Source organism: Brachyistius frenatus, unplaced genomic scaffold, assembly GCF_029030835.1.
Source record: "Brachyistius frenatus isolate BFR_SWC_R1_liver_20210118 unplaced genomic scaffold, ASM2903083v1 Contig_207, whole genome shotgun sequence".
NCBI classification, from domain to species: Eukaryota; Metazoa; Chordata; class Actinopteri; family Embiotocidae; genus Brachyistius; species Brachyistius frenatus.
The window spans coordinates 549988-577836 of NW_027210806.1; the positions used below are offsets into that span (position 1 = coordinate 549988).

Consider the following 27849-nt stretch of genomic DNA (forward strand, 5'->3'; position numbering starts at 1 on the left):
TCGCTTGAAAAGTCATTTAATTGGAATTATTCATTCATTACAGAAAAAAGAGAAGCTTTACAAAAGTCTGTGCAGGATGCCAAAAGGTCTTATATAGTATAGAAATAATCGTTGATTTACTCTTCAAGCAAACGGGGCTTGTTCGTGGCAGTACAGTGAAGTGTTGTTAAAGTCAATGAGTACCTGGAGAAACATTAAACGAGATCTGAACTCTTAGATATGAATCCGTCACGTGATTTCTTTTAAAAATGAAAGCAACTATATGGAGGAACAAAGACTTTCATGCAGACAAATAGTGCCCAGACCAGAGTGTCTGGTAATAAAAGCATACAGGTCATGTCTCCTCGCACCTTTTGCTCTCACACACAGTAACCTAAACTCACACGATCCTTCAGAGACAATAAAGTTTGATTAATCTGGCAAGACATTTCATATTCGTCAACTTTTATCCAGACATGCAGTTTACAGGCAAAATGATGACCCTGGTTAATGTCTGTGTTTGAAAGGCTCCAGACAAACAATACTTTGTGTTCATTTGGAGTTAACACAGATTCAAGACTTATAAAGACAAAACACACTTATAACTTCCACATCAGATGCTTGATACATATTTCTCACCTTCTAGTTTTTTCCTTTGAGGCAAACGGAGACAAATCAAGTTCGCCAGCCATCATTTCATCGTGACCACAATCATTATGTAAATCAGAGTCAAATTATTCCGCGACAGAAAATAAAATAATTCTCGAACAAAACGGAAAAAGTGTTGTAGAAGAAACAGCAGTGATTTTGACAATGACAATACTTCACCTGACCGAGTCATGAAATAAAAAAAAATAAAAAAAGAGGATTTAATTCAGCCTGGAGAACCAGCCTGACTGAGGTTTCTCAAAAGCATTTTAAAGCCAAGACAGTTAAACCTGTATGGATTGATTTTATAGATAGACTGGCTTTCCATGTGTTATTTAATTCACATTAAATGCAAAATATTAATGTCCCTTAAATCAACCATACAGTATATGTGAGTTAAAACAAACATCAGCTTCATGGGTAAGAATTAAAAGTTGTGAACATCAGACCGTATGTTGAAGGAGAATACCAGTGTCTTTATAAAAATATAAAATTATGATTGTATTGCATGCAGTTAACACAAACTGTCGCAAAGAAAAGACAAAGTTAACTGAGATACCATTCAAAAAATAGAAATAAAACACAAGACTAAGTCAAGTTTATGGTATATTTAATAATGCACAATAATAAACGGCAGCACACAGCTTTCCTAAAGAAAAAAAAGGTTTTGTATTTGAACCCAACAAGATAAAAAAAACACTGGTAGTCACCTTTAACGATCACGCTCAGCTGAATCCCTGTAGTGAAAGATTATTTTATGAACCAGGAGGATCATGGGAAACCAGAGCCACAAGATCAGGATGGACTCAAGAGGCAAGCTGTACAAAAAAAAAAAAAAGTGCAATTCATATTATTACTATCGTTATTAGCTATCGGCATTGCGCCAGCTGTCCCACAGGCAATCTACTGGTCAGCATGCTGCAGTTACACTAACTCTTAGATATAAACTGGGACAGCACATATAGGCTATAATATCAGAGTAAGAAGAAATACAAAGTACACCTAGAGGATTTTTATTTTTTTGTGCTAAATGTGATGCTAAAAAAAAAAAAGTCCAGATAATGAAATGTTCATTCAAAGGAGGTGCGATTTTTCTTTTTCTTTTTTTTTAAGCAAATGCACTTGTTTAGTTTGAGACTTGTTCCAAAGAAAAGATGCAATTTTTTTTATTTTTATAAAAAACATTCTCCGGTGCTGGGAGGATCGCGGTGGGGACACACCTGTGACTAAGAAAAACAGTTTCGAGCAGACAGAGTGCAGTGAATAATTTCTGAATAATTCACAATGCGGCTCAGAGAAGAAGTGCTGCTTCACTGGGGTCAGTTTGTACAAAACAATACTGACCTGGTTTAAAAAATACATGTTCATTTTCTCGGAAAATGTGCTCAGGAGAAAATATAACACTAATAGAGTGAGTGTAGGGAGTCAGAGATGAGAGCTTTGCAATTACTGTCTCCAATTATCTGTCATGAATCAACAGTGAGACTAAATTCAATAACAAAAATCACTGATTTGAACTGGAGTGAAGTCAAATTAACTGAGTTGACAGGATACTTCGCGTTCGAGCAGATTTCTGTTGTGATCAGCAGTATGAGCAAACCGCCACACTGCAGACATCATTTCAGGGTTTTTCATTATGTTCTTTTGGAATTACAGAGAACAGTAGATTAACAGAAGAGCGAATCTACCACAACTGAAAGAACATTTTTATTAAATCTACCCGTACCCACATACGGCTCAGCACTTCTGCTCTGAGAGGCTTTGTGAATAGAGACTCAGATGTGTAATGAAACAGAAAACATCAGACCAAAGGATGAATGACAGAAAAGTGAAATCCTTTCATAAAGCCGGCGTCAGCTGTGATTGCCTCAACCTACAGTGTTATTATTCCAGCCGACGCGCGCTGAAATCAAAAGGAGGCTCGTGTGCTCTCACCTTGAAAAGCTCAAAAGTTCCTTCCAAAGACGCTTTATAATGTATGTGTAGGAGGAAAACATTTCAACTTCACTTTAAAAAAGAAAGATATATTTGCATAAGTATGGTGCTTTCCAATTTTGGGTTTTGCAACCAGCCCCACCAGCTTCATTAAGTATCAGCTTGTAAATATTAAACCTTTACATTTCACAGGAGTTACCACTGAATGTTTTTAACTTTTTCTGTCCTGGAGTTGTAAGACACTAAATATAATGATGTGTTTTTCTTTCCACATCAACTACTTATTCTTAAACCTGCAGAGTTGAGCTTCTGTCTCCCCCTTCTGGTAATGAGAGTTTTAGCGATAACACCACCGATAACAGAAACCTGACTGCACCACTGTCAATCAAACCGACACGCCCCCAAAACCCAGCTTTCTGAAGCCTGTTTTCTAATTAATGACGGGTTTATTTTTAGACGGACTGCCAAAAAACTAATAAGAATGGGTTAGGAATGACACCAAAATAACTCGTGGAAAAAATGCATTAACTTTGTATTTTAATGAGAGAAGTTGAAAGGGAGTCTATGGAGCATTTTTGGAGCCGACCTCTAGTGGCCTTCAGTGGTATTGCATTTTATGGCAGTTCTACATTGGCCCCATTTTTCAGACCCGGAAGCTACGTCTACTTTGATATACAGTCTATAGATGTAACGGATGTTCATTTATGTAAAAGTACTGAACTAACAGGTTTGGGATTTATTTTAATTTGGGATCAAAATTTGAATCTTTTTTTTTTTTTTACATGTTGGATTTCTGCAACTTTTTGCAGATCCTACTTTTTTGGACCTTTTTTTTAAAGTAGGGTCTAAACACAAGTGGCAGAACTGGTTAAACCAATAACACTCTTGATGTGTCCGACATCGCAGTGGGCAGCTGCACGTCTGCCGAGGCAAACTTCGATGAAAGGATTTCACACAGCATCACTCTGACCCCAACATGTAAACATGACACGAGTTCGACCGGAGAGTCTTCTCAGCGGAAGGCATAGTTTTCTACCTACTGTGGGGTGTGTGTGGTTAAAGTATCAATGCAGCGTTTTAATTTGTAAAAAAATCTTGCATAAGCCTTGCGGTAGGAAACTTATAGTATTTTCACACTGTACACATGCAGACAACATATCTTTATATTTACAACTGTGAATAAAAAAAAATAAAAAAAGAAAGGATGATTAATAATGAGTGATGTCGAGATGTGCTACATCTGATTCCTCTCTCCGCCCTGTGGGTGTTAGTGATGTCTCGGTGACATTATCATTAATATTGCTTAAGATTTAATTGAAATTCCACAGACCATCAATTCGCCATTACTCCACCTCATCATTGAAACCAGCCCGATATTTACAAGATACAGAGAGTCAGTGTTGGGAGCTGTACTGTTGCCTTTTACTGCTTATATATCTGACTAAATCAAGAAGTCCCTTAATTTTCCTAAAAAAACAGCCGTACAAAATCCATAATTGAATCACATGTAGGGAATGCAAGTCATTTTAAACTCTCTGAATGCTTAAAGACTGAATCCAAACTACACTTTCCTGAATAAGAAGGTCACTAACTAACCTGTTTTGGTTTTTTTTGCAAATCATTAAATTGTCTTCACAATAGCTGCTGTTTTTTTTGGTGTTTTTTTTACCCATCTTAACTCCAATGTGAACCTCTTTCTTGTTTAAAAGGGATCACATGTTACATTTTGTGCTTTTCTTTCCCAGACGTTGAAACACCTGTGCCTGCCGGGTTCTTTATATAACATCGGAGGTATCGGTCGTAAATCCTGCAGACTTTCCCGGGTTGACGGCTGTCGATGGCAACAACAACAGAGACATCTGAAATGGGATCCTGGGGGGACGTTAGAGCCTCACTATGACCAAGATGACTGTGGTTTGGTTGTATTTCAGCGGGTGAGAGTGACTGATGCTGCCCTGATAGCCGATGAGGTGTCACATGACCGAGGAGGAGAGGACATGCTTGGAAGGAGTTTCCTGAGACTCCTGTGACCTGAATCAGCCTAACAGGCTTCTTCCACAGCGAGGAACAGGAACCAATTAGTCAAATGTAGTTGCTAGGGCAGTGAGATTCATCTAATTCACTCTGCTTTTTAAGTAAGTCTGATCTTCTGCCACCGTTTCCATGATCATTTCTGTAATTCGCCCCTCGCATTTATCATTATGTGATCACTGATTTACACAACATCTATAAAATAAAATAAAAAACACTCGATTTTTTTTTTTCAAGCATCTTTAAAAGCTAATTGACTACATTTGCAGCTCATCCTGTAACGGGGGCTCTTTTTTTTTTTTTAACTCACACATGCTTTTAGAGTAGAGCTCTTAACAATTAACACATCTGTAGCATCACTCAAACTGAATATCTGTAAACATTTGACCTTCCTTGCTTCAGTGGTTAAAAGTATGTTGAGCGAGACACCTTTGTAAACACTATTATTGGAAATATCACTGAATTACATGGTGGGTTTAGGATTCAAAGAGCGCCAGGAAAAAAATGTAAAGCCTGTCTATTTTGAAATTATTAATATTAGTCTAACCGTTATTTCCAGGTTTTTATACTCCAAGAATGTCCTCCCGTTTTTTAATTTCCTATTTTTTCATGGTCTGAATGGGCTCACGTCTCCATGCAGCGTGCCGAATGTCTGATATTCGCCCTGCTGCGCACACGCACACGCACGCACACACACACACACACACACACACACACACACACACACACACACACACACACACACACACACACACACACACACACACACACACACACACACACGTCCACCTCTCACAATCAGTTATTCAGTCTCATTCTGTAGAGGCTGCAGGGTGCGTCGTTATCACACACTGATCCAAACTGCGTCTTTTCAGTTACTTCATTCTGGCAAACAACTGGGCGACAATAATCAAGAGCTCCGTGAGATGGATTGGGGGGCTGAGATGAAAAAAAACAAACTGGGAAGCTTTAAATCATGCAAGTCATTTATCTGTTTCCCCCCTGAATTGTGCCCTGTTCCATCTAATGTCGTCTCTTTTATCGCCGCTCCTCACCTCGACGGTGTCTGTGAATTGGTCTGTCTGCAAAGAGACCGAGAATCCAATTACGTTCTCAGGAGCTGCTCCAAAAGTCCCAGAAATATTGCATCCGAGTTTTATTTTCGTCTTGTGACAACTCCACTATAAGGTGGGGGGTTAGAGGGGAGGTTGGGGGAATTAAACAAAAAAAAAAGAAAAAGACAGGAATAGTTTCCACAGTTAAGATGTTGCTTTTGTGGGTGTTTTTTCGGCCATTCGTCATCGGCATGATGAGATGAGGCCTTCAAATGTGGCAGATTTGAAACCTAAGACACAAGAGAAAAGGAAAACAACCACTGGAGCTATTCAATCTGCTCCAGCTTGTTTTTCAGAAATAATACCTCGAGTAGATTTTCAGCCCGTGGATTCGGTGAATGAGTGCTGAAACAAGCACTTTTGTCTGAGATGCCGAGACGCTTTCTGATATGCTTGTACTGTTAATAATAGAGTCTGTGTGTGTGTGTGGGTAGGTGGGTGGAGTGAAATGCAATCATCGCAGTGTTTGTCTGGTGCTGTGAGAGCAGACAAAAGTGCTGTCAGAGGAAACACATTGAGATTCACGTCGAAAGGAGGAGACGCTCTTTGCTGTTGTTGTTAGTGGCCTCGGTTTTAGAAAATAATGTCCGATTCCCTGGAGCGTGTCAAACTGTCAAACTCCTCTAATTTTTGTTTTTTACACTCTTTTGACAGGAGTTGAAATCAATTAATCACATTTACGTGTTTTCCTCAAAATGCTGAGTGTTTTAAGCCTTTTCATATTGTCATAACTTCTTTTTGAGCCTGTGGTTCTTTGGCCCTTTGAAGCTTTCATGCGGTCTAATCTAATGTCAGCATTTTCCTGTAGATCTGAACTGATATCTTCTTTAATGTTTGATTTAAAAGCATGCATTTTCCATATGCACGGGACTGATTTGTTTCCTCTTTTGATAGAGCTTAGTGTTTCTCTTTTGCGTTTCATTTTTCAGTGCATTTAATTTCTATATTGTGCATTTTGTGCAACTGCTTGTTTAATATTGTCTTCTATGGTACACTGACATCTGGATCCAAGCATTTTAATTTTGTCTGTGTTGTTTCAAATGCAGTGATGAAGGACTTGGTGGTGTTTGGACATGAAAAAGTTCTTGTGGACGTTTAAAGAGACATGAGCTAAAAAAAAAAAAAAAAAAAAAAAACATATACACCCTGTGACTTCCTCTCAGGTGCTCTGAGCTGATTCCTCCTTCTGCACACCGTCTCCAGTCTCAGCCCCTCCGTCTGTCTTGACTGAATCCGACTCAGCGGTGCCCCTGGAGGCCATTCCTGGCGACGCAGAACCACGCAGGCTGCCGTCGGGGGTCGCAGCTGCTAGGGAGCGAGGGTTGGAGGCAGGGCTGGCACTCATGGCAGAGTCCGGGGTTCGGATGGCGGTGAGGTCTCCGTCAGGGGCCTCCAGGCTGTCGGAGAGCACTCCTGCGGTCACGGCTGTCGGAGAGATGGCGTTCAGGAGAGGCTTGTGGGAGGCGTAGGTCATCACAGTCTCGGTGTCGCTGTCTAGCGGGAGGCCGGAGGAGGTGAACTCCACTCCGGAGTCACTCATCTCCAGAAAGTTGTCCGAGGTCAGAGCCTGGTAGCGGCCTGGTTTGGACACTTCAAGGCCCTACAGAGAAAGAGGGACAAGGAGGTGAAAAGCAGGGGTATATATGAGATTGTGAATTTTTAGAACACAAAGGAAGATGAAGGAAAAACAAAAAGGAAGGAAAAGGAGGGTTCAAAGAAGAGGACAGCAAAACAAGAGGGGAACAGAAAAACAGGAAACGTAGACAAAGGATGTGGGGGAGTAAGGAGAAGTTGAAGAAAAGGGAGAGAGAGGGGGGAGTATAAAACAGATTCCCCCAACAGAGTGCAGGAGAAGGAGGAGGGAGGTGGTGTGGGATGGAGGAAGGGAAGGAGAAGAAGGGGTAAAAAAAATTGAGGTCAGAGAAAAAGCAAGGTGAATAATTTATGTACCTGTTTCCAGGACCATATTTATAGATTTACCTTCCACTCCCCTGCAGCCAACACTACGTATTTGTCCTTGTTACACGGGCACAACAAAAATCAGCACATGAATAAACAATGTAAATAACTAACTAGAGTAGACTTAAAGGGACAGCTTTAAAGGTATAATGTGGGTTAAAGAAGACAGACTCCATCTGGGTTCTTCATTAAATAAAAAGTCCACATTTCAGTAATAAAATAAGAGGGCACAACTGAAGGAGGACATATTTTACAGTAGCATATAGCTGAATTCAAGTAGCTGTTGTAGTTATAGTCCCTGAGATGATTAACTATTCTGATTTGACTGAAGTTTAAAGTGATGAAAAGTTAGTTTTTTTTCCTGTCGTTGTGTACATCATTTAAAAAACGATATAGTAATAGTCACAGGCATGTAAAAAAAAATAAAAAATGTTCAGCCAATTTAAATGATAAAATAGATCAACCCCGTATCACGGCAAGGCGTGAAAGCAAAATGGGAGATGGCCACAGTTTGCGCTGTCTCGGCGTGAAAGTTACACGTTTTCCTGTAGTGGACATAAAATGAAGCCCGCTACATTTCAAAACGTGTAACTTTCACGCCTATGCAACCCAAAGCGTGGCTATCTCACGTTTTGCTGTGATACTGGGTTTCATAGATGCAACGACATTGTTTGACATTTTAAAAAACAAATCTGGAAAAGCAACTGCAGTTTTATTCTGATCTTCAATGTTGGAGTGCAGTGACTCCTGCAGAAGCTCTAATCAATCCAGAACTCCTTGAACCTTGACCACTTTACTTTCTTTACTCCTCTTTATTTCAGCTTGACAAAAGGTCCTTCATATGAACTTTAATCTCATCTGTTCCACTGCTGAGTGCAGCGTGTAAGGTTGATTGCCTTTTAATTACACTTGGCACTGAGGTGGCATCACAGTATATAGCAGGTAATTGCTGCCAAGCAATCTCACAAACCAGGATTCTTCATTTCCTCATCTTTCTGTTTTTAAATTACTTTTTTTTTTCCTTGTAATATTGATATACTACTTTGAAAGAAAATATCCCTGAGAGGACACGGATGTTTGGTAATCAGGTTCTGAACATTACTCAGCTGCAGCTTGTTTTACTCGTCAAGATCAGACTGTATCTCTGATTTTATTGCTGTAATGATTCTTGTATCTATATTGCTTGTAAAAAAAAGAAAAAAGCATTCAACCTAAAAACCCTGCGGTTGAAACACATGTTTTGTTGAGCTATTTCCATCCAAACGACTTGATACAAGGATCAGTAGTTAGAGCTCCTTGATCTCAGCTTTTTTCTTTTTAAAGGAAACAGAAACTAGCTGTGAACACAATAAAAATGTATTTAGAGTCTGTTTGTGTTTACCAGATGACTGTAAGTACAATACTAACTGACTTTTAGCAATAATTAGCATGCACCCAAAACAACAACAGTATATAAACACCGGTTTCTTTATGTTTGGTTAGCGCTAGCAATTACAAGTTTAGAACTTAATTATTAATGAATACAAAATTAGCATGTTTTGTTTTTAAATCATGACCAGCACAGGAAAACACGTTCAAGACACAGAAGGCTGTTCTCTGGTATTTGATGTATCGTTAATGTAGATTTTATCGCCACCTACTGGTCCGTGCTCGTTTGTGCTAAATAAATGTCTTGTTGACAGAATATTTTTATTTTTCTAACGAAGGTGTAAAATATCTATTTGGAAAAATATCTGCGTTAGTGTCGACAAGATCGTAACGACATACTTACGTATAGTTACGACGTATTATCATGGTTTTAACTTCTTTGTAGAAGCATCTTTTCATATCTGAACGACTTCTCGGTTCCAACACTGACCTTGATGGTGACCTCGGTGCTCTCCGTGGGCTTCTCAGACACAGACTGCATCAGAGATTCCTCTGTGAACCTGGTGTACGCGTCATGAACCACCTGCAGACACACACACACACAGAAAGACACATTCACACGTACAGGAGACGTGTGAAAATGTGGCCACAACAGTGTAACATCCCTGCAGCTCAGCTTTTACACACAGCGAGTCGTCAAAAATACACCATCAGAGAGGACATGGACACACACAAACACATGGGGCACATTTAACTGCACAGAAAGCTCCTAAATACAGACATTAAAGAGGACCCCTGTGTGACATGACTGAGAGGCTTTATTTGTCTCGATGGTCGGGCTGGAGGTTGAGAGGAGACAGAGTCTGAGAGGCGATAATGATTCAAAAATGCTGATTTCTTTTAACTGCCGGGAAGACGGCATGAGGGAGGGTACGAGAAAGATGGATGCAGGGTATTGTCTGTCTGGGCATTTCTTTTAACAAGTGGAGGAGAGGAAAGATGGATATGAAGGTCAGAGGAAAGAAATGGGAGTGAATAGAGACACGTTTCAGAGAATAAGGGTAAGAGGGGAAAAAAGCAAAGTAGCTGCATGAAGAAAGTGGCCACTGGTTAGCTTAACCAAGGGATGAGACCATAGACACCAGCTCCCATGTCTCCGGCCAACCCGGTATCGCGGTAAAACGTGAAATAGACACGCTTTGCGCTGTCTACGCATGAAAGTGGACAAGAAGGAAACCTACTGCATCCATAGAGCCGTGTGATTTACAGGAAAGTGAAACTTTTAGCATGAACACATGGAGATGCTCATCACTCAAGTCTGGCCATCACATGCTAACAAAATTAAGTGATGTCACCTTCTGAAATTCTGTTGAAAGTATAAACAATACTGTGCCGCTATAAAAGTTGAATTGCAAGCCCTCATGTGACATCAAATTTTGCGGAGACTGAGCAAAATACAACACAAAATGACGGCACTTGACACATCAGCAACACTGGGTCAGCTCTAAAATAAATCTCCAAACACAAAACATCTATTAAAAGCCAGCGTTTTAAAGAAATACTCTTTATTACGCTCACTCGTAATAATTTCAAGGGAAGTACAAACTTTTCTTTTGAATTAAAACTTCTGATATGTTAGCAGGAAGTGCCACAGTGAATCATCTTTCAGCAGAGCGAGAACTGACAGAGAAAAGGATCTGGTGAGAACCAAAGAGGGAAAGTGGAAGGAAGAGACGGTGGGAAGATAAATATGACTGAAGAGAACCAAGTTGAAACTGAGACACAGACAGCGTAAAGGATACACGTCAGAAAATGAGACAAGAAAAAGTGGTCGAGAGAAGAATTGAGGCAGATGATGAAGTTAAACCGAGTAAAGAGGCAGGGCGAATGATGGAAGGCGAGAAGGAGGGAAGGAAATGAGCAGATTGAGGGAAAACGGCGAGGTGGAGCGACACGGAGTCGGGTGGAGAGGTTTGATTGATCTGACTTTCATGTCGGTCTCTGGAGTGAAGTCCCGAAAGGTCACCGACATCATCGCGCACATGTTGCCGGTGTTCTCACATGTATGAGAAAATCCATAACATGTCAGAGCATCCGACATCAGGGACACCTGCTGTCATCGCAACCTCCGCTGTCAATACAGAGACACACACCGACGACGAGCTCCCGCACAACACTTTAAACACGTCATTATAAGCATTTGGACACAAATACAGTACACTGCTGTATAAAAATACACAACAAACAAACAAACACACACCTACAAAAGACTGCACACAAACACATACAATGAGAAACATTACGATCGGCTGCTTCAACACTTATCTCACAATGATCAGTAGTCAAGAAAAGTCCAATATTTGTGCTTTTCTCATCTTCCAGTATTTTAAAATATTTGCTATTTGGCTTAAAATAATTACAGGCCACCAATTTATGTTTTAGTGGTCATGTTCCATTTTTAACAGTACATTTTTAAAAAGCACAAACACCTAATAAATCTAACATTTAAATATACTCAATATAACTTGATTTTATAGAAATCTTACCAATCACTATTTATTAAATGGGATTCAGCAGTGTGAAACTGCAAAAATCATTTGAATGATAAGTAAATTAATGAAGAAGTAAATAAAAGCCACAACAAGAACTCACAGGAATAAAGTTATTTCTTTACCTTTTTAAACAGAAATTGCAATAATTTGATGTATTTTTGCAGCTGATACACACACTAACTTTAAAGTATATGACACTGATAATCAACCAACACACACACAGACGTGCTCTTTGATTTGGTTATCACGATATGAGAAGTGAACTCAATATTTAATAAGCTGAGTATTTAAAGTTGAAAAATAAAACTGGTCAGAGACAGGTCGGAGCGTGTCTATTTCACGCTTTGCCGGTTGCACGGAGACAAACTGTGGAGACGATGATTCTTGATTCTTAATTCTTCGTAATATCAATATTTTTTTATTGCAGTTTATACTCAGCAGCCATCATATGTTTCAACTGCAATATATCACTCAGCAATAGCCTGGCCAGCTTATCAGTCAGGGCTCTTTTTGTGACAGAGGTTCTGAGATTTTCAAGCAAAAACAAACATTAAAGCTAAATTTATAACATTTGTATATTTTAAAAGGTACTCACTATCAATAATGTAAAATTAGCAACTAGTAACTGGAAGAAAGGGAACTAATCATTGAGTAAAAGTGTGTCATTTTTCGTGACCAGTGATATTTAGAAGTAAATGTATAAGCAGTTTGTCAGAGGGGGGAGAGCCTCACATCATGTCACATATTAATCTCTCACCTACAAACCAGAATATCAACACATAACACTGAATACAGACATAACACAGACAAACACACAAAAACAGGTACTGACAGCACACCTACAGGGTCAGTAGTTGATTTCTCAGTTACAATTTGACTTGAATTTGAGAGGTTTAACCAGAGGTTCATCACTACTGCCCTTCTGTTACCACATAAACCACACACACATATACACACACACACACACACACGCAAACTAGCACATGTACCCACTGAAAATGCACCTTGTGATTCACTCCACACAATAAAACAACACTGAAGTAATGTGTGCGCTCAGCTAACTAAACAGTATTTGACTCCTAACAGTGAAGTGTTAATTTCAGCAGTTATCATAACTATACTGTTTATGAGTAACTGTTTTTTGTTTTTTTTCCCCATCAGCAAAGATGGAAATATGAAGCGGAGGAAATGAGAGGTGCAAATATTTCACCTGACGCTGGAAAAGAAATCGCCACACAAGGCATCAGTGTGACTTTCTCAAATATAACCTAACCGCCGAAGTTTTGCACACACACCAGTATCACAATTTCTTAAAGCAAGTAAAGGTTGTTTCTGTTGTGTTTTTTTTTTAACTCAAATCAAGCAGAAACAGGCCTCCCCTGTCAGCGAAAAGTCGCGCTTGTTTTAAGAAACGCAAGCGACTCGGAGGAAATACTGGATTAAAATGACTTGTTAAAGTGGGAGTTTTAGCAGTTTGCACCTCGACCTGAGTCAAAACTGGATCTAAAATCCTAAAAGACAGTTCTCACACTTGGCCGAGCTCGTCAAACTGGAATTAAGCGCTAAATATGTTCCACTTATCTGAGTTTAAACGCTGATATTGATCTTTACTTCTAACCCCGAGTAAGAAAAGCAACACAAGGAGTATTTTCCAAAATGTTTCCTTTTAAAGGATCATATGGGTTTCTTTTTTTCTTTTTTTACATGTTATAACCCTTTAATCTCAAAATAATTTTGTAATAGTTTTAACAAATAATTTTGAGGCAATCTGACTATAACAGATAATACAAAATATAATGTTTATACTTTGCACAAAGAGAGGATGCTTGAGCACAGCTCAGTCACAGGAACACTGAAAAGTCTCAGAGGATCACAGAGGTAGTTTGTTCCAAGTCGTGGTGCCAGATCCACTTAAGGTAATTAATTGAGATTTTGTCAAATTAGGTCATCGATCAACTTCTGCTCTCTCATTGAGATTGATAGCAGTTTCTCCTCCGTGCTCAGGATTTATTTCGAATGCCGCTTCCATCCTTCGTGGCTTTCTGACATCTCAAAAGCACCACAAATTTCAAAAGTACTGAACACGCATTCCTGAAACTGTCACCAATATTCTCGTCGCACAAAAGCAAGTTGATCAAAGAGCTAATTTGCCACAAAAGCAGCACATTTCTATGGACATCGAAAATGAAGAGCGAAGAGCAGAAAAACAGAAGAATCCAGAACGCAATTCTCTCACCAAGAAGAGGTTCCGTTTGAGGCTCCTTAAAGTAAGAGGGAGAGACGCAACGCACATGCAACAGCGTTAGCTGGGCCAGGAATCAGACATCCAGCTGTGTGCACAAAGGCCTCCTTCTCACACACATATTTTTCAATCCACTAAACACTTGTGAAACTCAACCAAGATGCACAAAGTAATCAGAACATTTATCATTTGAGATTCCTAAATATATAAAATAAATACAAACACACATGAAAATGAACAAATTCAAATGAAAGTAGCATACAGTTTAACTTTTCCCCATCGGCCAACTTTCATCCTTCAACTCCACCTCGTTCTTGTCTTTGTTATGCAACTTAAGAGCATCAAAAAAGTAAAGTAAAGTTTCCTGCCTAAAAATGTGACGCAAACTCAAATGCTAAAAGGTTAAAGCAGATTGCATCTCATTGCATCACTATGTTAATACCTTAGTGTGGTTCTAAAATGTGTGGCTTCAAAACAAACAGACAGTGACAAAGAAACAACAGAGACAAACATGATATTAGAGCGACATCACAGACAAATAGAAAGAATTCCTCAGTTTTAAAGGGCCTGAAGAGGGAGAATAGTGCTTTTGACAAATATGCTGAAATATAAGTCACTGATGTATAAAGCAGCTCAACAGATATGACACAAGACAGCTGGATTTGAACTGGATGAGTTGAACTAGTTCTGGTATGAAACATTTATAATCCTCCACCTCAAAACAACTGTGAACTCTGCGGGGACTTGATTAATTGTTATTGTAAACACTTGATATCATTTAATAGTCTCTGCAAAGCAATCAGTGTCTGTGTGTGTTGGGTTGTTGATGATGAACGAATCGTCAGCCTGCCCAGTTTTTTAATGGCTCCATGAATTTAATCAGTGTAAAGGATCATTCAGGCCTTGTTTACATCTGAAATGATCAGCCCGTCCTGATCCATCCTGCTGTGTTCGGATCACCGGAGGCCGGCTTTAATCTGTCTGTTCACACCTGGCATTATCATGCGTCTCCGGTGACCACTTGTGATTGGAGCGCCTTCGTCACGTAAATATAGTAAGCAAATAAGCACAAGAACAGGAACAGTTCTGTATGTTTGTAAATGTCTGATCACAGTTCGGTGCGTTTGTAATTCACAACATGAACCGTCAGGACCCGATCGGTTCGGGTCAGTTAAATTGGCGCGTTGAGTTCTCCTGCTGTGGACGGGAGGGGGAGGCGGCTCTCCCACAGCTGTGAGTCTAATGTGTGTCAGAAATTACACAAAATAATCTCAAAGAAAAACAATTTAACCCAGAGGAGGCTTTCACATCTCTACTTTTATTTGACCGCTTGTGATTTGATCACGGACCAGATTGGATCTTAATGCCAGGTGTGTACAGGGTCTTAGTTAATGGTTGGAGAGTGAGGGGTTAACTGTCAGCTTTTTTTTTTTTTAAAGACCGGATGGTCAATTAACTTTTTAAGAAAACAGTAAAACTCTCTGATTATTAGTTTTCCCAAAAAAATCAATAAAGGCAATTTAAATGGAGTAAAAAATTTTCAAATTGAAAAATAACTGAGTAAATCACTCCATTATTAATGACATTAAAATGCTGACTTTTGATAATAAGAAAGATTGATTTATTCTTAAATCTAGAACTTCTTTATAAAACGCTCAGGCTATTGATCTGAACATATTCCTCATACAATTTAGGGCTTGTATTGAGCTACCATCCTTCAGTGGAGCGATCAATTCCTCAGCCTGATGTTTAGGTGTTTTCTATAGGTGAGTCATCTGTTTGTAATGGAGATTTAATTGATCCATAAATTCAGTTGGTTAACAAATTGCCTCTCGGGGGTGCTGGGTGCAAGTGGTCAGGGTTAACTGTCAACGCTCCTAAATCATCCAATCAGTCAGTTAATCAGCCGGTATCGAGCAGGTGAGTCGAGGCAGAGCCAGGATTTTGAAGAGCCAGCTGGAAAAACAACCCGTTCTTTGTTTTTCGTTCCTGCAGGTTCAGCATAATTGAATTTTATTCAAAATTGACATTTAAAGAAAGAGGAGTAGGGTGATGACAGTACCTCCTTTTATGCAGTTTAATTAACCATGTAAACACCCACTCTAAAAACTGATTGAAGGCACTAAATTAAAATCAATCATTAACAATTAAGGAAACTACAAAGGGTGTCTTTCATCTGGTGGGTGTTAAACTCAGTCTTTGTATGGCGACATGTTTGCTCCGTATTCTAGAAACATTCGGTGCTTTACAAAAATGAATAAAACTAATTTTAATATGTCAACTAATCATGAGCTCCCTGTGCAAATAGAAGATGCAATTTCAAGATCTGGCACAAAAAACAGCGAGTGACAAAATCTTCTCTCTGCGATAGCGCCCCTGGCTGTCAGGTTTGAGAATGCAACTTTGTGTGTGTTTTTCATTATAATGAAAAAACATCTTATGATGTGAAAATAAGTGAAAATTGCTTCCAGTAGCTCAAAACTTCCGCGCCTATGATTTCTGGTTAAATCCTCCGGCATATTGGCCTCGTTCATTTTAAGCAATGAGACTCAGTTGCAAAAATGTAACTGATCTTATTATAACACAAATTACTGACGTTACATTACTTATTAGGTTTTTAATTGCTGCTCTGATGCACACTAATTTAAAGGATGAATCCAAGTGTCTAGATCCTCGACAGTACATCCTGTTGCCAAGTTCATAAACAAGAGATGGGACATACTTGTGTGTCTGGACAGTTGATCAGTCCACTCAGGATTTTGCTGTATTTCTTTTGTGATTGTTTCGATTAAAAAATGCTTAATTTAGCAGAAGCTTTCCTCAAAAATGGAGGTGTAATTTGTTCTCAGTGTTTTTTGTTTTTTTTGCAGTACAATTTGGGGAACAAAGAGAAATAGAAAAAATAATGTTTTCCCTGCCTCATCCTCAGCTGTGGTGATCTGTTGGATTTGGCTGTGACCTTGCCGGGTTCAGCGCTGTCGGGGAGGAAGCCGACCGGCTGACCATCTTGACTTCCGCAGCAGGAGCAGAAAGCCTCCTCTACTTTTATAATCCCATCACAGAGTCACACACCTCACTCCTAAAACATGACGAGCCCTGTTTTCATGCCTACAAGCTCTCACAGCCTCGTCTCGTTCGCCCCGCGGCGGCAACACGATGTTCCTCCATCACAGAGAAACACAGAATGAAGCTGGCTGGGTTTTACCTGTCTGAACGCCTCGCCGTCTCCCTTTCCGGCCTGCTGAGCAATGAGCATCAGCTTCTTGTTCTTCTCGTTCCTCTGATGCACTTTATACAAACAGGACAGCAGGCACACCAGCAGCATGAAGGCAATCAGGCCCAGCATGGAGAGGATGGCCAGGGTCAGCGGAGGCAGCTTATACGCTGGACAAAAAAAAGAAAAGAAATAATGAGCCTTCAGTGATTACAGGAATGTTATTTCAAACTGGGGAATATAATAAAATTATCTTTCATCTCTACCTCTGTTTAATATGCTTTAATTAGCAGAAATGATTAACTACTGTACCTCACACCTCAGAAGATCAAAATAAAAGGTTAATCAGTTAAAAAAAGGCTTCATTCAATCCTTCATGCAGCCTGATGCTAAAAATAGTAAGCAGAAATATAACTACTTCTTTTAGGTATATCAGAGGACAAATAAATCATTTAGCATTTAGAATAAGTAAATAAACCTTTAATAAATGGTTTGACACCAGTCTAATATAGTTGTACGCATGTGTACATGTTTATTAATGTAAATATTAACAACTTTAATTCCTGCTGCAAGTATCTATTAGTGAAATATAAACAAATTATGACAACAAAGTGTTTGTAGAAGGAATTATATTAGTTTAGAAAGGCAGAACACTAATACACAAATTCAAGTGTCCTTATACCTGCTTACACTTTAATCTGAATTTGTTAGAAATCATTTATTCAATTTTGAAATACTGTGAGGCTTAAAAAAGCTGAACATCATGAATTGAAGCATTACCAATTTATTTGTCTCAATGGTTTCAGCTCCTCAAATTCTCTTTGTTTACACTCCACATAAAAATAGAAATAGATCTAGGGCAGCCCAGTGTTGTACATCCCCAGGCATGTTATTGCTTGCATTATTTACATTTATGACTACCGTGTGACACAAAAAGCTCAGTTGCAAAGTTTGGATTGCTGCATAAAATAAAATAAATACACTGTAATATTGCTCCATCTCTTCTTATTATTCTTCTTCTACATGTGGCCTGCCGCTAAAGTCTGTTTACAACTGCACGAGTAAAAATAAAGACAGTTGTGGCTTCGGAGAGACCGCAGAGATCAAAAATTTAAAAAAGACAGTTTACACCCGAATGTCTAAGCAGCGTCAACAGTTGAGCAGAATTATGGATAATTCAGACTCCAGGTTTTGACAAGAAGAAGAAGAAACGGTGTTAATAAAAAAAAAATCCGAAAACAGTATCTCTGCGTTGAATCTGATGCTTGAACTTTCTGTCTCTGATGTTTCTGATCCTCGTCACACGGCCTCCTTATCTATAGATAGATAGATAGATAGATAGGTAGATAGGTAGATAGGTAGATAGATAGATAGATAGATAGATAGTTACTTTATTAATCCCACAAGGGGAAATTTATTCCTGATATTGCAGCTTTCAATTATCGACATCTCATTAGACGCTCTTTAAATAAGAAATTATTGCTTATTTTGTTTCAGTGGAAAACTCGTGCAAATTAGTTTATTAAACCTGCTGGCTCATCTATTTGAATTTAAATGTGTCTTTTGTCTCACCCTCCAAATTGATGTAGATATGAGCCACAGGAAACCCAGCCAGGTCGGTCACTTTGAAGACGCCCTCGTCGGCCAAGCGGATCTTCTTCAAGATGAGCTCCGAGCCCTCCACAGTCAGCCTGCCCTCCAGCTGAGAGTCCAGCGGTGTCACCAGAACCCCCTGGTCCACGATGACCCGGGCCCGATTGTCTGCTTTGGGCCTGTAGACAATGTTAACGCTGGAGTGGTGCAGGAAGAGCTTCATCCTCAGCTTGTCTCCGTAATGGGGGCGGTTGAAGATCTGGTGCTCTGTGGAGAACAAATAAAAACAAATCTAAAATGTAAAGCATAGCGTTTTTGAAGACACTTCAATAGGTTCCTTTAATTTAAGCCTTTTGGAAGCCTGATTTATGTGGCTGTAGCAAATATACAGCTAACAGCTCACGATGCTATCTGCTTACTTTTAACCATAATAGCAGAAACAGGTGAAAAAATTGCACCTGCATGCGTCACCACTCTGAATATCTCATCATGGAGCACGAGAGAGAGTCGATCCGAAAGCTTTAGGGCAACGATAGCGATCGCGATGGCAGCGTTGCTCAAACTGGTCAGTCCATTATATTTGATCGAGACTAAAATATGTCAGCCATGATTGGATGGATTCAAAAAACAAACAAAAGCAACTTTGGTCCACTGACGATGAATGGTTACCTCCTGAACTTTGCATTAGAATCAACAACAGTTTTGGTTTTGACATGATCAGTCATGATCCCTGAGAAATAAATAATTTATCAAATCAAAATAATTTGCTTAAATCACCAGTTTATGTCCAAAAACATTCCCCATCAGGCTGAGCTGTGGTTTGTTGTAACGCTAATTCAATAATTAATTAACATAAGATGTTAATTAATTGCCACTGTGAGCATGTTAGCATGCCAATGATGGCTCAAAGCAAAAGAACAGCCTCATGGAGCCTCATATGGCTGTACGCACTCAGTGGGTGTTTTATTCCATTTTCAGTTTCAATACTCCATCATCTTCTTTACAGTAGATGTGTTCTGGATGTATTTTTTTTATCTTCACCCTCTTACAGCAGCAGCCTAACATCCATGTAGTTAGGTTTAATCTCATTTTCAATACATTAAATAAAAGACCTTTTCTGAGATTAAAGCATTAGGATCTTTGAACATAATAGACGGAAGAATATGATATCGCAGACGGTGGCACCAGCAGTGACGTCACCCGTTGGTTCATGAACGGCCGTTACGAAGGATTTTGGCCATCATCATCAGGCCTGTCAATCAAACAGACCCGAAAAAACACAGGTTTTTGAAGCTTATTTTCTAGCTAACAACGGAATTATTAAGAAAACTTTTAAGAAGGAGCCACTTTAGCTAACAACCCCGAAATAACCTGTGCAGAATTTGTTTTGACTGAGAATTTTATTAGACTAGTTGAATGGGAGTCTATGGAGCCGAAGTCTTTTTGGAGCCGACCTCTAGTGGCACTCGGGGGTATTGCAGCTTAAGGCACATCCGCATCAGCTTCATTTTTAGAGCCTGAAGCTACGAACATTTTTTATACTCAGTCTGTGGTTTATATCAATGCCCCGGCTGCCCACACTGATAAAGCACCGCTGATAAAGCAAAGCGAAGTTCAGATCTCTCCTCACCTCTGACGTTCAGACAGTTCCTCATCTTGATGTTGCCCTCGCGGTCCAGCACCGTGAAGCTCCCTTCATCCGTCATCCTGACCGAGTGCAGCACCACCTTCTTCTCAAACACGCTGAGGCGTCCCACGTACTCATCGACCAACACCGTCGTCTTGTTGTACAACACCACAGGCGGTGGCTCCGTTTGATTGACTTTAACCAGACTGGGACTGAACATAGAAATATTCAACAATAGAAGAGGATGGATGTTATCTAAACCAACGCAGTGAGTGCTCAGCATAGGTGTTGCTCAGCTCAGTTAGTCGTGTTGCAGCAGGTGTTTTACAGCTAATTGAAAACACGTGTTCTGACATCACAGTTTGAACATATCGTCAGCGGAGCAGCAGCATTTTTCTGTCCAATTAATTCACTTATTTTTGAGTTCAACAGATAAACATTGTTCAAGAATGAGACCGATATAATGTGGGTCGGATCTCTGGCTTAGAATAATTCGCTTTTACAGATTGACTTTTAACTTTAGAGTCAAAACAGCTGAACCGTCTGTGATCAAATATAATGCGTCACCTTCACGGACCCTACCTGAACTCCAGGGTGATGGGGCCTTCCACGTTGTTCAGATAGATGTTGTAGGTTTCTCCGTACTTCACCACTTGCTCCAAAGCGCAGGCTAATCGACAACACAAGAAAATTAAATGTCAAGACGGGAGGTCAAAGGTCAACAGCGCCTGTGACTTTTTGCTGCGTTCAAAAGGAACTGGTGAGCTTGTGGTTACAACGCGGGAAGTCGTGCTCACGGTATGATCGTCGTTCAAGTGGCGAAGTCGCTGTGACCACAAAAGTTAGACTTTCTGTCCCACTCCCCTCCAGCGGGTCACTTACCCCTCACAATGAGGACGAGGTGCTTGACCGTCTTGGCGTTGTCGGTGTCCCTGATGACGTACACGCCCTCGTTCTCCTCCTGTACGTTCTTCAGCACCAGGTGGCCCAGAGAGTTGATCTCGGCCCCCTGTGGATCCACCACCCGGCCCGCCTTCATCAGGAACACCTCAGCGGACCTGTTGGTCCTGGGCTTAAAGACGACCTCTCCGAAGTTCCCGGGCGGGACGTCAATGTGAATGTCCTCGCCGAAGAAGGCGGTCCTGTGTTCCTCTTTGACTGAAAGAATCCAGATGTTTTGTTATGAACGACAGATAATATTTAGTTTTTAATTCTTTCTCTGATTAGATTTAACATGGTCACACTCTCACTGTATTTTTCCTCATGAATACAATCTGTTAAAACACTCTTAATCATGCATTATCAACTAAAATAATAATGCAATTTTACCTTTCAAAGATGCTGACACAACTGTGAAAGAAACAATAGAAAGAAGTTTATTTTAAAAAGCGTCCTTTTTATACTTGTCTGCTGAGTTGTACGAAGACCTATAAATAAATCACTTCCTTCAAAGTTCAAAGTAACAAAACTTCTTCAGAAAGTCTGAAAACATTTGAAATGTAAATACCTCAACTAATGACGGCTATAAATAAACTAGATGTAAAAATGACCTGACTCTTCACAACAAAAGGAAAGAAAGCAAATAAGTGGAAATTAAATAGATCGCAACAATATTTAGCTTCTTTGGTTTTCACAGAATGTATGCAAATCCTCAGTTGAAACAAATTTGGACTTACAGGAAGTCTGTTTCAGCCATTCATTTATCTGAACCCTCTCCCAAGTGACTGATTATATTTGTGCTTACCAGTGCAGAACAGGCCGCTGAGCACTGCAGCGCTGATTACTTTCATCTTGATTTGCCGGTTTCTGCAAAAGAAAAAAAAAAAAGAACACCCACAGAAAACACACAACACATTAAAAACAAAAAGCTTTTTATAGCGTGATTAAGGCTTCAAAAACACTTTCGAAAAAAGATATATCTGCTGTAATGATATCAAAAGGTGTGTTGCTTGTTCTGTGTTTAATTTTTTTTTTTTAAAAACCTCTCTGTAGCTGTGGAAGGAGAAAAGTCCCCGTCTGACCGCATCACTGTGCCGCACTAAATAGCATTTCACTCATTAGATCTTCAAATACCTGAGGGCAAAGTGATGACAGCACTCAGAGAAAATCTACGGTGCTGCTCCGAAGTAAAATACACAACTTTCACACATAAAATGTCTGCAAGGCATCGAGATGCTCAAGAAAGACGTGACATTTTGCAGCGAGCTGAAGAGCAGCTCTCCGTCACTCCTGTGATGTGGAGAGATAATCGGCTTTCTACTCACGACACACGACCACAAACTCCAAATAAGGATAAAAAGCACAGTGATGGGAGGAAGACAAAGATAAGAAAAAAACAGAGAAGGAGGAGAAGTGAGAGGAGAGGTAGTCGGAGAGATTTACACGCCAGAGTGCACTAACATCCCCTCGGGAAGATGAGATGGACACGAGCCAGCTTGCATGAAGAGACGCTGACCTTTTACCACTACTGCGCTGGATTAGACTAAGCAGTGGTAGCACAGTTTATTAAGGTGGGATAATTAGATGGGAAGAGAGTGGGAGAGACACAAAGAGGAAACTAGTCTCACCCTTAATGAGCCTAATCGAGTAGAACTCAGCTAGTTCTGAACTCTTTTTTTTCCCAAAGTAGTACATTTCTCCCTTTGTGTCGACACGCAGTGAAGCAATACATCCAGAAAGTTTGTTGTCAGGACAACTTTCACTTAAATGCCTGGATAAACATGCCTCATTGATTTAGCTAAATCAGACACCTTGGGCCTTAAATTGACTTCAGATTTCGACCATGTTTATGGAGCAAGGACTGTAGATTTTGCCCCTTCTCACTTACAATGGAAATAAGTTGGAAATAAGTCATTTCAGATCTTTTTGTGTACATGAAGGTATGTGGGTGTGATAGACTGAAAATAATCCAGCAGAGTGAGATTCACATCAAACACACGCTTTCATCGACAGTACGTAGGTGTTACACTGAGGGTGTTTAACCCAAAAGGAAAAAAAACTGAAATTGTGTTGTGAAGAGGACAGGCTAGCCATAGTTGAGTTGAGTATTTTACCATGAGAGCATAGTTCGGTAAGTTGTAACATCAGGAAGGAAAGCCAAAAAGACGAGTCTCTGATAGAAGGGTAGAAGAACCCTATCATACTCCCGTGTCTTAATTTCTTTGTTGTGTACTTCAATCTAACATCATCAAGTACAGGTGTCGAGCAAGACGAACCCTTCCGTGATGACTTTTTTTAATTACCAATAAGTACAGCTCCGTTGTCTGAACACCACACCTGTAATTAGTCTGACACTTCGATGACGACAAGCAATCCAGTTGCTCAGCACTTCTGTCGAGACAGTAGCTGTCCAAACAGGGCGGCTGGCAACACCGACTTCAAAAAGCCCGTTCAGAGAAAATCTACGGTGCTGCTTTAGTGAAAAGAAAATGCACCAACAGTCATGGACCACATACTGTACATCCCTTTTTATGTGTAACTAACTTAAAGAAAAGATGAAGTACACCAAAAACTGCTGATTATTTGTTTTTCCACCAAGTAAATCAAGTCTTCTTTTTTTAGTACGGTTTATATAATAGATCAAAACCTGCAAAAAGTTAGTAAATGTGATGCAGGGTTCAGAGTTCTGCAGCAAATTAGAAAGTTACTTTCCTGTTGGTATCCAGTGCGGCATTATGGGATAGACTGGAGTGAATCACTGCACCTTCAGAGTCTGACAGAGAGAACAATTTAAAGCCATTCAATTTCTGGCAGCCTCTTCAGATGAGGGATAGGAGTGCTATTTAAAGAAGAAAAAGAAGAAAGCCCATCCACTTCCCCGCTGCACATCAACAGACGCAAAGACACACACAAAAAGAAAAGACGCCTCACCATTAATATGGGCAGAAAAATTGTTCAAGAGGCTCTCCGGTGGAACACAGTAATCATCGCGCATTTTGTGATCGCAGCCCTGTGAGGCAGGTTTGAATCATCTCACTGTAATGTGCTACACAGCCATCAGCTCATTGCATGTGTGAGTGCTCACGCTGGGCTGCTGCATGGACACAAATCACAGGTTTGATTCATTGACAGAGAGAACTGTACGACTGACGAGAAAATTATGATGCTGCTGCTGCTGACTGTGTAAACATACATCCACGCACTGAAAACTGTAAAACGTGAAGGTACAATGATGCATCTGCCAGTGTTGCTGATTTAATAAACATCACATGCAACTCAGTATCACGGCAAAGCGTGAAATAGACACGCCGGTCCACTGCAGCAAAACGTGAGATAGCCACGCTTTGGCCTGTCTCGGCGTGAAGGTTACACGTTTTGTAAGCGTGAAACCTACTCACATGTAAATGTCATGTGACGCAGGATCATGTGACCAAAGTCCCGCAACAGTAGTTTTGAGAGCGAGTTCAAAGGAAGTCGTCAGACTGCCATGCGGGATGGTTATGGTTAACATCCAGGAGGTGACAAAGTTTTTCTTGAGTTGCTTTTTGTTTCCTAACCCCAACCCCGTGTTTTTGCCCACTTTTATTTTCCCATAAATCACATGGCTCAAAGCAGCAGTAGGTTTAATTTTCCTCCACTACAGGGAAACGTGTAATTTTCACTTTCACAATTTGTGTTAGTTTGTCTTGATTTTAATATTACTTATTTTTATTAACCTTTGTTGTGTTTTAAAATGTGCTATACAAATAGATTTTGATTGATTGACTGCCACATGAGCTGCCTGAGAGTAAAAGTGCTGTAAACGGATACGTACAGTATGTACCCGCTGTCCTCCGGTCAAAGATGTGGTGTCCATTTTAATAGTCTGGCTCTAAATGGGGTCAATGCTCTCCTGTCTCCTGTTATGACCAATTACATCAATCGAACTGTCCAGCATTTACTGTGTGACACACCCAGCAGCCTCCTCCCGGTGAGAGGCGTGGAGGCTGCATCTTTCTGGCTGATCTCATCAGCTCGACATCCATCCTGACTGACGGATTTAAGAGCCTTTTCTCCCTCGTCTCTTCTCTCCCACGCGAGCCGGGAGGGGAGGCTAGCATCGTGCCTCCTCCGTCCTTCCTCTTGTTTCAGTATCAGCTTTCTCATCCATCTGCTGTACTTCTTTCCTGTCGGTCTCATTTTTCTTATCTTCCTCTGAAACACTTTCTTCTTCCTAATCATCTTGGAGATCCCTTGCGGGGTCGGGGCACACTGTGGCCCCGGTTTGCAGATAGAGTGGGCTGTAAGTGCCCTAATGGTTACATGTATTCCATCATGGTTTCTCCCTGTACTGAGCTCTCTGCTTCTAATTTCATTAGTTTTACAACATCACTGTCCTTCTATTTATTTGTTTTAGCATGAAAACAATCAAATGGGATGATTTCAGTACAGGAAACTTACATCTGCACATACTGAACTCAATGCCACCTTAAAGTGAGTCCTCTCTCTGGACCTGTTTGTCCCCTGCACTACCAGGGCCCGGACAGCACCCCACCCCCACCCCCTCTCTCTCTCTCACTCCCGGTCCTCACCCTTAATGTAGTCCTTAAATAAACAGGAGTAGCTGCTGGTGCAACCAAGGGTGTGTCACGACCGGCATGAATGGGGGCTGTCCCGTTACGGGAGAATGTCCGGATGGAAGATGGAGGAAAAAGAGAAGTGTGTGTGTGTGTGGGGGGGGGGGATGTAGAATGAGAGAGGTTATAATAAGATGCACCACCACATCACCACATCACCACATCACCACAGGCTGATGCTCTAATGCCAGAGTCTGTGCATATTGCAGTTCGTTTTTATGGCCATGAATAAAGCATTTATTATTATCTCTCAGGCTCCGCTGTTCAATTCCTTCATCAACATCGGTTTGGTGCACACAAACCATCAGTGAGCCTCCAATATGAAGCTTTAACGAAAGATGGAGCACAAAAATCAGCAAATAACTTAATGTGGGAGGTTTTGTTACGAAACAAAAAGGCATACAATACTCACATAATCTTAAATATGTGATTTAGTTTTTTGCCACATAAACAAAGACTGTCCCTCATCCTTATTCAACACTGTACATGACTCTCCAGTGTGACAAATACCAAGTCAGCGGCTGTACTGTGTGCCGTAGAGCATTGCGTAACCATTTCCAACGGGGTGCACCAGAAAATACCCCTGATTCCAGACGGGTATATCCCGAGCACAAGACATGATAACGCATCACAGTCTCCATTGTACATGAAATCGCTGTTATTCGTGCGTAAAAACACTTGGTGACCGACTATCAGCATCAGTAGCCTAATAAACGCGGTGTTCATTTCAAGACAGCAGCGGAAAGATGAGTGAATTTACAGAATTAACCCCAAAATCGTCAGAAGAGAGGAGGCCATTCGGTGCACTAAAGCATTCAACAATAACGTCTCGTATGAGAAACACGGGGATTCCTGTCAAAATACTGTGAAATTGTGTCGTTTTCCCCGGGAAATCCAGAAAGTTTACCCCCTGCTATATACATGTCAGGGAAAGCGGTAACTGCCTCTTTTTTCTTGTGTGAAGATGCCTGTAATTGCTGCTCCTGCCGGCTACACGCCCTAAATCAGCCGTTATGGGACCGCTCAACACCAAGCAAATAGTCACAACAGCAAAGGAAAACTGCAGAATTTAACCCACTGCCTCCCTGTTTGAGCGAAACGCTGAGAAAAAAAGACCAAGTGCTATAATATACAATTATAAATGGATGGTGGTAATTACCTTTCTCAAGCCTCGAATCCGAAAATCAGTGGACTGGGAGGGGCTCAGGAGGGATGGAAATCGCTTTTTTTTTTCTTTATTTCATTAATGTCGTCCACCCCATCACCCCCAACCCGACAACAACAGACTTCAGATCGGGAGTAGCTGAAGACTTTCGGTTGATGTCGGGTTTGTGGACCATTAAACTTCGACGGTGCTCGGGAAGCTTCGGTAAAAGGCGTCGATTCTGGCTCGGAGCCCCAGTAAACCGCCCTGCAGTTTAACCTCAGGCCACCATCAAGCATGCACGACAATTATCTGCTCAAGCAGGAAGTTTGAGGCGGGGATTCCCCCACCAGCCTTACACACGTCCTCATGTTTGTGTAGCTCAGAAGTCATTGTATCATCATTGCTTCTAATTTTTTTTAATTATTATTATTAAAGAGGAAGAGAGAAAGTGGGTTGCCTGACCAGTCAGTAGTTTTTTGCACTGAACAGTCACGAAGTATTGAGATTATGTGGGCAGTAAATTAATAAACTAATGACATTAGTTTGTTTCCCTGCCCGTGATGGAGCTGCTGTCCAAGGAATGTATGATTTCTACCTCTGTTTGTGGTGTTGGTGTTGTCCAAGTCTCTGAATTTATGATTTCTACCTTTGTTCATGATGATGATGCTGTCCAAAGTGCTGAATTTAATATTTCTACCTTCTGTCTGTGGTGCTGATGCTGTCCAAGGTGCTGAATTTATGATTTCTACCTTTGTTCGTGGTGCTGATGCTGTCCAAGGTGCTGAATTTATGATTTCTACCTTTTGTTTATGGTGTTGATGCTGTTCAAAGTACTGAATTTATCATGTCTACTGATTTTATGATTTCTACCTCTGTTTGTTGTG

At 40.5% G+C, this 27849-nt stretch overlaps 1 protein-coding gene across 1 annotated transcript; it reads right to left on the reverse strand.

Moving 5' to 3' along the window:
* LOC138633103 (uncharacterized) lies at positions 1-27266 on the reverse strand. Its single transcript, XM_069719140.1, has 10 exons — positions 26978-27266; positions 22008-22069; positions 21593-21613; positions 21146-21421; positions 20846-20933; positions 20267-20475; positions 18616-18903; positions 17035-17213; positions 9526-9618; positions 1-7308 (listed from the first exon to the last, which is right to left on the reverse strand). Exons 2-10 carry the CDS (start codon positions 22051-22053, stop codon positions 6868-6870), a joined length of 1641 nt encoding a protein of 546 aa, XP_069575241.1. The 5' UTR covers positions 22054-22069; positions 26978-27266; the 3' UTR covers positions 1-6867.
* Positions 27267-27849: the final 583 nt, after the last annotated feature.

Bases quoted from the DNA above. Each gene is read 5' to 3' on its own strand.
- LOC138633103 (XM_069719140.1), bottom strand. From the start codon at position 22,053: ATGAAAGTAATCAGCGCTGCAGTGCTCAGCGGCCTGTTCTGCACTG. The intron at 21,614-22,007 runs GTAAGCACAAAT...TTTCTTTCACAG, and splicing joins CAGCGGCCTGTTCTGCACTG to TTGTGTCAGCATCTTTGAAA. The intron at 18,904-20,266 runs GTGAGGAGAGAT...TGTTCTCCACAG, and splicing joins GAACTGTCTGAACGTCAGAG to AGCACCAGATCTTCAACCGC.